The sequence below is a fragment of the Doryrhamphus excisus genome, chromosome 1 (genome assembly GCF_030265055.1).
Source record: "Doryrhamphus excisus isolate RoL2022-K1 chromosome 1, RoL_Dexc_1.0, whole genome shotgun sequence".
NCBI classification, from domain to species: domain Eukaryota; kingdom Metazoa; phylum Chordata; class Actinopteri; order Syngnathiformes; family Syngnathidae; genus Doryrhamphus; species Doryrhamphus excisus.
This window is the reverse complement of record NC_080466.1, coordinates 36,102,579-36,115,554: the sequence shown is the minus strand read 5'-3', so window position 1 is coordinate 36,115,554 and position 12,976 is coordinate 36,102,579. Positions and strand designations below refer to the sequence as shown.

Sequence of the window (12,976 nt, the reverse complement as noted above, 5' to 3'; positions counted from 1 at the left end):
GTTGGCGAGTAGACAAATTATTTTTTTCAGATTAAAATTAACAAAGCATTATTAGAGCCCTGAAGACATGACAAAACAGGACTATAGTCACATTTATACTTTTTTATTTACAACATATTGCGCAACTGCAGGGTCTTGAGACACATGCTAACTCGCAAACTAGAGAGCTAGCGACCTAAACGGTAGCCTTCAAGTTATTTCCTTTAAACTTAAATAGCCAAAAACTTACCACTTCCACACGGATAGGGAGGATAACTATTAACAGTTATTTAACCTTTAACATGAACATTAATCAAACGTAATAATTTTTTCTGGGTACATGATACCATACAGCATCCATATCAAACTTGCGCGGGCGCGGACATTAAACTTTCATATCAAGGCGGGGGCCTCAAACTAGTGTCCTGCGGGCCACATTTGGCCCGCGGGCCACGTGTTTGGGACCCCTGTTTTAACACATCTAAGTATGAGCATAATTGTACCGATCAAATCAACACCTGTCATTGCCTTTAAATGCGTAGGGCCCACCAGACTGCACATCAGAAGCCACAATGCCCGTCACCACGTGGACCACCTCGCAGAACACATGTAATCTGTCCTTTTGTCATGAATAGGAGTACATTAGGTGGAGCCGAACCCAAATATTCGGTATTCAGAACGGCACAAATAATGACTTTTTAAAAAAAAAATATTAGAACAAATACTTCAAAAATACTATATATTTGTATTCGGAAATAATTAAAACATCATATCAGAAAGTTGCGTTTCTCTGTGGGACTCTCTGTCCGGATCAGCCAATGTAATGAGTGACTGGTGTTCAGCAGTCGGGGGCGGGGGCAGAGCCACAGTGAGTAGTCCGCCCGCCCATCACAGCAACAGAGGACGCTGAACTCTGTTAGTTAGCATCCATATTTTGCTTTGTAAACACCTTTCACCTCAACTGGGTTTCAGATGCTGTTTTCAACGGGATATGATTCCGTTGGGCTGCATTTAGTTGCTATTTACTTCTGTGGTTGGCTCTGTTAGCATTAGCTTGCTAACGTTAAGGCTGTTGACAGTGTAACGTTCACATTGGCTTTAAACGGTTAAGTAAGTAAGGCTTGTGAACTTGTGTATAATTCTAAGTACTTCTGGGTGATATTTGGTATGATTTGGTACCTTTAAGTTAGTGTGAGGTTAAGTGTGTGTGTGTGGGGGGGGGGGGGGTCATGTTCACAATTATATTTGTATATTTTATTAGTTTTTGGTTAAGCCATCCATGAGGTTATGGCTATTTTTATTATTTCCTTCAGGTTCATTGTTGGATTTATGACAACATTGGTTCATTTATTCATAATGAATATAATAATCATATTCATAATTATTATTATTATTCAAATTTTTCCGGGAGGTGGGCGGTGGGGGAGTTGCCTTTTACTCTAAGACAAATAGAAATACTTTTACGACTTCAACAAATACAAATACAGGCTGCGTTGCACACCCCTAGAGTACATACTGTAATTAAGTGAACATTTTTGATTAAACACAGCAGTAGGCTAATCCAGGTGTCATGCTTGTGATCCACTTGCATTCCTGCTCTGCTGTCCCCAAATAGGAGAGCCTTTGATGCTATATTTCATCCCAGTATGTCCTCCTCTCCGTCCTTATTTTAATGTACTCCAACTTTTCAGGTCACGATAATAAAACAGAAATATGGGCAATCACAGGTCAATACTTAAGACACCAACTGACTTACATTTATTCAACAAGCATCTCTCTCTTGTTTCTTCTTTTTTATCTCTTTAAATGAGATTCATGCAATGAGAGAATATATCCTCCATATCGGATGCTGTGGCTGTTTGTGGTTGGCTGAGAGATGTGAACTAATTCGTTGGCATCATACTTTAACCTGCCGTCAGATTGAATTGCCCATTATGTGTGACGTCTTTGATCTGACATCAGATGTGATGGAACAGTTCATACAAAAATGTACATGCTGGTTCAGGCGGGTATATTAAATTGTGGTTGCTGTGATTGTTTGTTGCATTGAAACAATTGCATTATTGCCAGACGATCCGAAAAACCTGCCTGTGAGGTTTTGGTGCCAATTTACCACTGAGCCGGGTGTGCTGAGAATAGACCAGGTCGGAGCTGGTGAGCTTTTGCCGTGTTCATTGCAGCACGTTGAAAATGTGGACACCTCCACCTGGTGCGCCGCCATGCCTATTTCCGTGCAGCCCAGTCTACCAGATTACCAAATTGGCTACTCACAGTGGTGCACTGGAAAAAAAATGACCACTTCCACCGTGCACCAATTCGCCACGAAAATAGAGCCCTTAGTGTCCCTCACATTTAACGAGTGAAAAATTGCTACAGAACCAATTGTTCTGTACTGAAAAATCCAGTTACAGTACAACGCCTCTAATCTTGTATATGACAACAAAGGCAGGCAATGCTCACCCATGAACCCCCACAAGTCAAGAAGTAAAAGCTCGGAGCTATTGTGTGCTTGAGAGCTGCATTGCGTTTGAACTGATGTTGTTCTTGTGAAAACTCTCCAAGGTTGACAAATTGACAGATCGAGGGCAGCGTGTGATGACAGAAGAAAATTAAGATATATTGCTTTTTGCAGCCTGATGAAATCAGGGCATTAGAAGGCGAAACGAACAAACTGCTCTGCTGCTTTCGACATGGAAATGCCACGCTGCCTGCATCTTTAAAATGAGGCTGCATGTAATTCTGGCCAGTTTTTCCTTCATGCTTTTTTAACACTTGCCATATGCTTGTGTGCACAAAATAATGACAATTCTCAATCTTTTCACTGGATTTACTTCACAAACTCTCAAAGGCAGCATGTCCATGCCGTGCCATACATTACCAGATGGTAATCTTAAAGCTAAAGTATATATAAATATATATATTTTTCCAGCTGTTTGTTCAGCCTCCACTGGGTTCTGTGAGCCTGCATACAGATATGGATGACTTTTTGTTTGCCTTGATCCTTCTGAGCAAGACGGCTTAATAAAAATATGTGGGCAGCAGCTCTATTTTTTGGAAAGTAAATCATCGAGCTGTACACTGCAATTTTTTTTTTCACTTGCCAAAATTTAAAATGATATTTGTAGACACAGTAGATATTATAAACGAGTATCCATTACGGAAAATGCATTTTTTTTTTGTTTTTGTTTTGCAGATTACAAGTATGAAACGAGCCAGAAAGGCCAGAAATGCATAATTAGGTATTAAAAAAAAACATACATAAGTCGCATTGGAGTATAGTTTGCATTTTTGCGTGTTATTTATTTTACAAACTACTTGACCAAAACAGACATTACGTCCTTTTGGAAGGCAAGTTGTAACAATAAAAGAATAGAGAACAGGCTGAATAGGTGTAAGATATGCTAACACAATGCTTATTCAGCTACACAAAAAATAAACATGAACAGAAAAGGTGTCCAGTGTTTATGTAACATAAACAGTTTTCTTATTTATAAGTCACTCTGGAGTATAAGTCGCAGGAACAGCCAACCTATGAAAAAAAGTGTGACTTATAGTCCGGAAAATACAGTACCTTACGAAGATAACATGAGCTGTGAGGAGGGCTAGCTTTCTCTTAATTATGACTACTGTTGAATGTGTGGCAGTTTATTCCGATGGTAACTATGCTGTGAACTACGAAGATGAAAAATAAAAACAATTTAGCTCACTAATTAGTTGCTGCTCATTTTTAGTAGACAATACTGTCTGATGGAACAAGGAGGCGATACCGATCTCTGATACGGATCCTGATAATCCATGAGTGAAATCGGCTGATCACCTCAGAAGTGGTTACAGAGGGTACGCGTGTCACACATCATCCATGGCCTGACACAGCCCCGCATACAACCAAAGTTCCTCCTGCACTAAAAGTGCTACATAGTGTCTGCATGCTCCCAAATCCGTACTAAGGTGGTACTCATCCCCAAATTTTGCCCACACGCAAGTACAGCGAATTAGGACAGGTCTTTAGCCGTTGCCTGATGGATGATCACATCATCAACCTCAAAGTCACCACACCCTGCCAAGTGCTCACCCCCAAATGCCGCACCAATTTAAGCTTTTCAAAGCGACATTTCAAGGGACATTTTTGTGGCATATTTTGCACTCTCACAAAAATAGGAAATCCGACACATGGCAGACATGCTTGTTCGGGATGCTACAGCAGTGGTGGCGGAGCTGATCGGCAGAGGGGATCTGCATTTTAGCAAGAAACGTCCAATGTCAAAACCATGCTTTTTTCACTGATATCGGTGAATACTGATCGAAGCACGACTACTATATACTTTTACAGTATGCTATAAATCTACAGTACAAAAGCACTATCATATTGTCTAGCAGACCCAAGAAAATACAGTTTGTTCCTATGCACAATATGAATTCAAACAATACAATGGTTGGGGTACTGTACATAATGTATTCATTCATTCCATCATTTTCTACCGCTTATCCTGGTGGGTCATGGGGGATGCTGGAGCCTATCCCAGCTGTCTTCAGGCGAGAGGCGTGGCACACCCCGGACAGGTCGCCAGCCAATCACAGGACAAATATAGACAAACAACCATTCACACTCACATTCATACCTATGGACAATTTGGAGTGGCCAATTAACCTAGCATGTTTTTGGAATGTGGGAGGAAACCGGAGTACCCGGAGAAAATCCACGCATGCACGGGGAGAACATGCAAACTCCACACAGAGATGGCCTAGCATGGAATTTCACCACTTGACCGCCGTGCAGCCCTGTATATGACTTACTTTCACTTATTATGTATTCGATTCTGGAACCAATTCACAGCAATAAACAAGGGATGATTGCAATCCATTCCATAAACTCACAAATGAGGAAAAGCAATGTCAAATAATTCTAATTGAGCAATGGATGAACTTCCCATATATCCCGGCAGGATCAACTTTCATGGGCCCCATGGTGGGTTATTTAGCTGTGGCGTTCAATAAAAAATGCACAAACAGCAACGTGTAAGGTGCTTTGTTTGGGAACTCAATTTTGCAGAATGATACAGGAAAGGGGGAACGGACTAGTTTGTTACTTGTAATATTGTGTTAAAACTAAGACAGTGTATGAAAACTGAATCATACAAAAACCGGGGAGTACAAAAAATGAGGTTTGACTGTATTTTATAATAATAAACATACTATATTACCCCACTGGGATTCAATATCATTTTAAGTCTCTGAAACAATCAGCTTCGAATCCCTTTGAAGACAATATCAACATTAACCACACCACCGTGTACACTGGAACAAGCTCATTGTCTTTTATAGTTTAGTAATAGTGTACTTAATATTGTGGTATCGGGGTTCAACAACCCAAAAGAAAGCAGAATATACAATAACAACACAAGTGACATCAGACACACACAACATCTTCTTCCATATGGCTGTGTTGATTTCATACAGGAGGAAAAGCCTGCCACAAGCCAAATCAACCAAGTCACACAAGACATACAGCTAGCATGTTAGTGTGGACAAGGCTTACACTTCAGCACCATGGACAGCTGCCAGTAAAAGTTTTCAGTTACCATCTTATCTTCCAACTCCAGCATCCGCAGTAGGAACCGTAAAAGGCATTTTATAGACTTTAATGAAGTCACCATGTGAGATTATTACCCTTAAAAGGTAAATAAAGACAATATAGATATGCAGATTTTTTTTTAAATTGCTTGCATCTTAACTTTCTGTTATCAGTAACAAAACACATTATTAGTATAAACTTTTTCGCATTACATTAACTTCTTTGCAGATTCTTACAAAGATTTTAAAAAAATGATAACTTCTCAGAATATTTTACTTTTCTAATTGTCATAATTTTATAACTTTTCCCCATCCACATTTTCCAAATAATTACAACTTTATTCTTTTTGTTGTCACATTATGACTTTTTTCTTAACATTATGGCTTTACTGGAGTGTTTACATTTTTACTTTTTTTGTAGTTTTCTTGTTTCATCATATTTTCAGAATAGAACCAATAAAAAATCAGCCACAGACCTCAAATGTCCCCCAGGCTGCACTTTGGACATCCCCGTTATCGCCAAAAGCTATGAAAGTATTAATATCTAATTATTTCTGGTAATGATACCGATCTGTAAAATATGCACTCATTTATAACATTGACTGATGTATGTACATTTTGTAAACAAATATAATTTACAGTGATCTGCATGCTGAAAACTTGTGTATTTATGGTCAGTACCAACATGTAGGATATATAATTATGAAATGATGTACTGTGCTGTTTTATTGTATTGTTTGTGGACATTTTTAATGTATTCCTATGACAACAATGTACAACTATGTGATGTTTTCTTATATTATAAAGCGATATGCGTTCATTGTAATTATGTTGTTGTATAATTATGTGGTATTTTACTGTGTTATCATTTGGTTGTCACGGTGTTTTCAGTGTTTGTTGTATGACAGTACATGAATTGTAACGGTATTATGGTAGTAGTTAGCAGGCCTAAGCTATGGCTTCATCGAGGAACACACATGTGGCTGGCTGAGACCAACTCACCGAGGACGAAGAAGGGGAGTTCGGTGTTTTCCAGGTCGTCCACCACGACGACATTCCCAGGGAAGTCGTTAGTGACGGAGAAGAGCAGCTTGGCTTCGGATGCGGAAGGACTGTGCATGATGCTCAGGTCGTTCTCACGCAGGAAAGGCAGCGCAGACACGGTCACGCTCTTCATTTTACAGTCCGTGTCCTGGTTCTGGTCCTCGTCCCCGTTCACACGCTGGACGCCGGCCCAAAGGACGCCGACAAACAGCCAGATCAGCAGCTGCCGTCTCGGTACCGGTTCTGTCCGCGCCATCATGGATGTTTCCTGGTAGAGAAGCGAGCAGGGTGCGGAGGACTGGGGATGCTGCGGCGGGCACTCACGGTGCTCGAAACAAACGCTTCTTTTTTTTACACTCACCAATACAGAGAAATGTACTCGCCACGTCCAGTTTTATGTCTCCAAATATTCTAAACTTTAAAGTTAAAGTTATATATGACATTGAAGTTGAAATATTGACTGTTTGAAAAAATATACTAACAATATATTTTACATCATAGCATTCACATTCACGGAAGTACGTTGTTTAGTAACAATTAGTAAAATATAACAATACTTCACTAGAGTTATCTTGCCAATTAATAACATTAATAATAATTCAATACAACACTCCACGCTCAGCCGGGTTTTTTAATAAGGTCCAAGAACATTAATCCCGAACAAGGGCTACTGTCGCTTTCGTCACCCACACCTACAACTTTCCAACATACGGGTTCTCCCTCACTTCCTGTCCGTCACCCCTTTTCCTTCCCAACCCCGGAACATATCTCTCCATTGCAACACATGCGCAAATACAACACATAACACATAGTACCCCTAAGGGTCATTACAATATGTAACCGTTTTACCAGCACTGGAGTAGTTGTAGTGTTTTAATGAAGAAAAGTAACATGGCATAACATGAAGTTATCTTTGTTTGTAATTCCTTCTGATTCATGATGTTATGTTGTGTGTAGCACACATGGTTCCTATCTTAGATATAGATCAAATAGATTGCAATAATGTCTGAACCTCCCACTTCCTGTCCGGCAGAGATTTGTTGGAACATGAACATGTGGAAAAAAATTTTAGTTTGTGGAGCAGGAGGTAGAGCAGGTTGTCTAGATAGTGGAAGGTTGGTAGTTCAATCCCGTCCCTCCCCACCTAGTTACTGTTCATTTATTCATTCATTTACCGCTTATCCTCATGAGGGTCGCGGGGGTGCTGGAGCCTATCCCAGCTGTCTTCGGGCGAGAGGCAGGGTACACCCTGGACTGGTGGCCAGCCAATCACAGGTATAGACACACATATAGACAAATAACCATTCACACTCACATTCATACCTATGGACAATTTGGCGTCACCAAATAACCTAAAGTGCATGCACGCTAACCACTCGACCACTGTGCAGCTCCCAGTTACTGTTGTATTTTATTATTTATTGGTAGTAACAAGGTAAACCAATTCATAGTTTAAAATTTCTTACCAAGTAAAATTTACAATTTGAATAGTAAATTTTAATTCATTCATTCATTCATTTTCTACCGCTTATCTACCGGGGGGTGCTGGAGCCTATCCCAGCTGTCTTCACCCTGGACTTTAATTCATTCATTCATTCATTTTCTACCGCTTATCCTCACGAGGGTCGCGGGGGTGCTGGAGCCTATCCCAGCTGTCTTCACCCTGGACTTTAATTGTAAATTAAATTTATTATCAATGCCTATAACCACTATATTAGAAAGTGGTGTATGTTTGTATTTAGGGAGAACTTTGGGCATGTGACCAATCACAGCGGATGGGGCGTGTTTGGAGGCCGGCCATGGGTGGAATGAAATGAATGAAAACAAGCCATTTTGGCGGGAAAGCACAAATCCAAGGAAATACAGCTGGAATAGGTGCAGTTTCTGGAAGCTCTAGAAAGTTTTCTGTGCAGGCCATTGTGTGCCGCTGCTCCACAACTCAATACAAAGGGTTGATGAATGAGCATAATGGGTCCCCTTTAGTAAATTTTGTGTTCAAGCATCATTATTGAACAGGCTGTTCCTAAGGTTTGGACATACTATAATCGCCATACTTTTTTTTTGTTTGTTCTTATAATAAGTAAATACATAAAATAATGAACGTTTAAGAATGTTAATAACACAAAACTAACATAAAATATACATATATATATATATATATATATATATATATATATATATATATATATATATATATATATATATATATATATATATATATATATACATATATATATATATATATATATATATATATATATATATATATATATATATATATATATATATATATATATATATATATATAATATATATATATTATATATATTAGATACATATATAAATTATATACATATATATTATAAACATGCCACATATATATATATACTTTTTTTGGACTGTGGCTGGACTTCTTTTTCCAATGTTCAATGTTTTTCCATAGCAACAACACAAATACACAGCAAATCTTCAGTGAAATTGGATTAAGACTAAAAATTGCATGGAGCTTAGACACTTTAAATCCCGTGACAGTTTTGTTGCCATTTGGATTTGGAGGCAAATCCATAAGAAAAGATGATTGTGTTTTTGTGTCACCACATTGAATATTTAAGCTCCGTGTTCTCATTAACTTCCATTTCGCTCCTCCGTCAGTCCAGCAGGAATAAAGCCTAAAGTTGGAAACATTTGGGACGGAGGCTTCCCTAAAAAACAGCAGCAGGGCACACAATGAAATATTAATAAATGCGTGCAGTGACTGGAGAGGAGTGAAATCAACTATCTTACATTCATTATTCATGTTGACCTCAAGAAAGCACATTTATATGTAATCACATGAGACTGACTTTTATACTCTGCAAATTATTTGCCACTTGCAAAAATGTTCAATCATATTTATAGACATGTAGGATAATTTGCCTGGTTTTAATAGCTATGTAATGATTGCCGTTATAGAATAGGGTTAGCAAATAAGTTATTTTGGTTTTCCCAAAATATAAAATCTTGTTAAAAGATTCTACAATATCTACGGGATGCTTCATTTAAGAAGTGCTAACCAACAATGTTTTAAATTAAGTTTATTCAACAGAAACATAGTATTATAGATAATAATATAGACATACTGTAAACAAACCATTTCAGACAAATGACTACATGACAGATTTTGTAGGGCAAACTGGTATACTGGTTAAAGAAAGGAAATATCAATGAGGTGGTAGAGTGGTCGACTCACAATCTGGAGGTTGCGGGTTCCATCCTCCATTGAGAGCCCTTCTTCTCCCAAATATTAATTTAAGTGGTTTTGTTTTCCAAAAAATTAATGTTTTATGTTACATTTGTATGGTCATATCACCTCATACTTCAGTACGGGACAAAAAATTACTAAATAAAAAAAAAAAAACTTAAACTGTATTATGGAAAGCAGGAAGTGAACAAATGTAACAGTTACTGATTGTAAAAGTACCAGGGGTTAGGATTTAATAAGCTTTGCTTCTTCCTACTCCTTTTGGACATGTGGAACTGGGAACTGATTATGTGATGCATTCAATTGTAATCTGATGCATGTTCAAATGAAATAAAACCATTACCATTACCATTACATTTGACCAGCCCTTTTTTGCATTGTGTGTCTATATTATGTCTTAATATAGACATAATATTTTGATCTATAATTGTGAATTTACTGCTGATTTTTCAATTTTTGCTGTTGTTCTTGATGGTATTTTTGTATGACTTGGGCCAATAAAAAAACAGCCGTGGGCCGCACTTGCGCCCCGAATAGACCAGGTCGCCCCTTTTGGCGGCCTGTTTTGTCACGAAATTGTTACTGCGCCAAGCTGAAAATGTGGACTCCTCTCATGGTGCGCTATTATTGTGAATTTATTGCTGATTTTTCCATTTTTGCTGTTGTTCTTGATGGTATTTTTTTTCCTGTTATATTTTTACAATATGACCTGGGCCAATAAAAAAAAAAAAAAACAGCCGTGGGCCACACTTGCGCGCCGAATAGACCAGGTCGCCCCTTTTGGCGGCCTGTTTTGTCACGAAATTGTGACTGCGCCAAATTGAAAATATGGACTCCTATCATGGTGCGCCACCACGCCCATCTGGGTGCAGTCCAGTCTACTAAATTACCAAATGGGCTGCGCATAGTGGTGCAGTGGAACAAATTTCCACTGCAGTTGACTCCGCTACGCTGTGCCACTTTGCGCCTCCTTGCGCTGCGCCACGAAATTAGACCACTTTGTCTGCATACTTTATTCATTCATTCATTCATTTTCTACCGCTTTTTCCTCACGAGGGTCGCGGGGGGTGCAGGAGCCTATCCCAGCTGTCTTCGGGCGAGAGGCGGGGTACACCCTGGACTGGTCGCCAGCCAATCACAGGGCACATATAGACAAACAACCATTCACACTCGCATTCATACCTATGGACAATTTGGAGTGGCCAATTAACCTAGCATGTTTTTGGAATGTGGGAGGAAACCGGAGTACCCGGAGAAAACCCACGCATGCACGGGGAGAACATGCAAACTCCACACAGAGATGGCCGAGGGCGGGGACCGAACCCTGGTCTCCTAGCTGTGAGGTCTGCGCACTAACCACCAGACCGCCGTGCCGCCCCTGCATACTTTACCTGCAATTAATTTTTAAATTGAGTTAAAAATGTCTTCCATTGTGGTATTTTTTTGTCCTTGCTAGGGCACAGGATGGAAATGAGCAATAAGTCTAGCAGGATGAACAGTTTTGATGAAAGAGCCAACAAAAGTCTTTAACAGACAACTTGTGTGTTCCAGAAAAGATGAAGACCAGCCATCTAATGCATGCAGGAAGTGTGAAAGTGATTGCGAGGTTGAGATGAAATTCCAATACATGTGGGTAATCAAAAGCAGTGAAAAGGTGTGAAGAGGAAAGCAGAAGAAAGACACTGAGTGAAGGTTGTGAGACACAGTGAGCGAGTGCAAGAAAAGAGCATATATCAAGGATGTGACGAGCAGGTGTGAGGATGGCGGGGAGGGTAGACCGAGGGCTGTGATCAAGAGAAAGATCTCACTGTTTCATCTTCACAGTCTTCCTTTTGCCAAACTGGCGAGGCTCGGGCCCCGCTGGAAGACTTGTTTTGTGATCAGGACCAGACAGATTCATCTTTTCAGCTTGCTCGCCCATCAGACTCTGCGTGGGTTGCACCGTTGATTACGGCCCAGAAAAGGCCTTTGTCATCATGCTCTCGGACTTCCAATCATCCTGCAGTTACGATTGCCTCTTCATGTCCTCCACCTTTTCATCCAGCTCAACAAGCCTCTTAAAGCATATAAATATACTGTACCTGCATATTGGACGGTATTGGTCGTGTCGTCAAAAGCTGCTGAACGTGCTTAAATGAAGGCAGTGTTAGGCAGTGAAGTATGCGATCTGCTACTTATGGGATGGATTCACAAATAAGTGAATCTATTTTGAACCAGGACCAATTTCAAGTCTGGTTTGGACAAAAACAAAGATCTAAAAGATATTACCATAAATTGAGGACCATAAGCCGCTATTTTTTTTTCAAACTTTGAACCCTGCGGGGCGGCACGGTGGTCAAGTGGTTAGCGCACAGACCTCACAGCTAGGAGACCAGGGTTCAATTCCACCCTCGGCCATCTCTGTGTGGAGTTTGCATGTTCTCCCTGTGCATGCGTGGGTTTTCTCCGGGTACTCCGGTTTCCTCCCACATTCCAAAAACATGCTAGGTTAATTGGCGACTCCAAATTGTCCATATGTATGAATGTGAGTGTGAATGGTTGTTTGTCTATATGTGCCCTGTGATTGGCTGGCGACCAGTCCAGGGTGTACCCTGCCTCTCGCCCAAAGACAGCTGGGATAGGCTCCAGCACCCCCGCGACCCTCGTGAGGAAAAGCGGTAGAAAATGAATGAATGAATGACTGAACCCTGCGGCTAATATATTAGTGGTTAAAAACTACATGTTGGTTATGTAATCTTGTGATATTTCCTATACTTCAGAACTACTACTAATCGTTTAAATATTATTTCGGAAAACGCTATTATTAATGCTAATGTGCTGAGGAGAAGCCATTGTTTGTTCTCCGCTTCTCTACCCACCGCTGTTATTTGCTTTTGTAGTTTTATACGGTTTTTTTTGTGCCTTTGTTTTTTTACAAGCAAACACTGCTCTTTCTTACAGCGTGATTTTTAAGAGGTAATTACAAACCTACCTGCTACAAACGACCTCCAACTGCAGCTGCATTTCTTTTTTCTAATAAAATTTTAAACAAAATTGACACAAAGCCACAGCAAGAGCTATTTGGTTGGCAGCTATTAAAAGCAGTAGCGTCCTTATTTGGTTAGCATGGCTTTTAGCTATTTTATTTCGCAATTCTGCCGA

General features: G+C 39.8%; 1 protein-coding gene across 5 annotated transcripts in view; it reads right to left on the bottom strand.

The window, feature by feature from the left end:
* astn1 (astrotactin 1) overlaps positions 1 to 7,286 on the bottom strand; it is a 256,497-nt gene extending 249,211 nt beyond the window's left edge. For all 5 annotated transcript variants that reach the window (XM_058065280.1, XM_058065284.1, XM_058065285.1 and 2 more), the window contains exon 1: positions 6,553 to 7,286. In XM_058065280.1, coding sequence (XP_057921263.1) covers positions 6,553 to 6,853 — 301 coding nt within the window. In that variant the 5' untranslated portion in view covers positions 6,854 to 7,286. The remainder of the gene's footprint in view (positions 1 to 6,552) is intronic.
* Between the last annotated feature and the right edge of the window lie 5,690 nt (positions 7,287 to 12,976).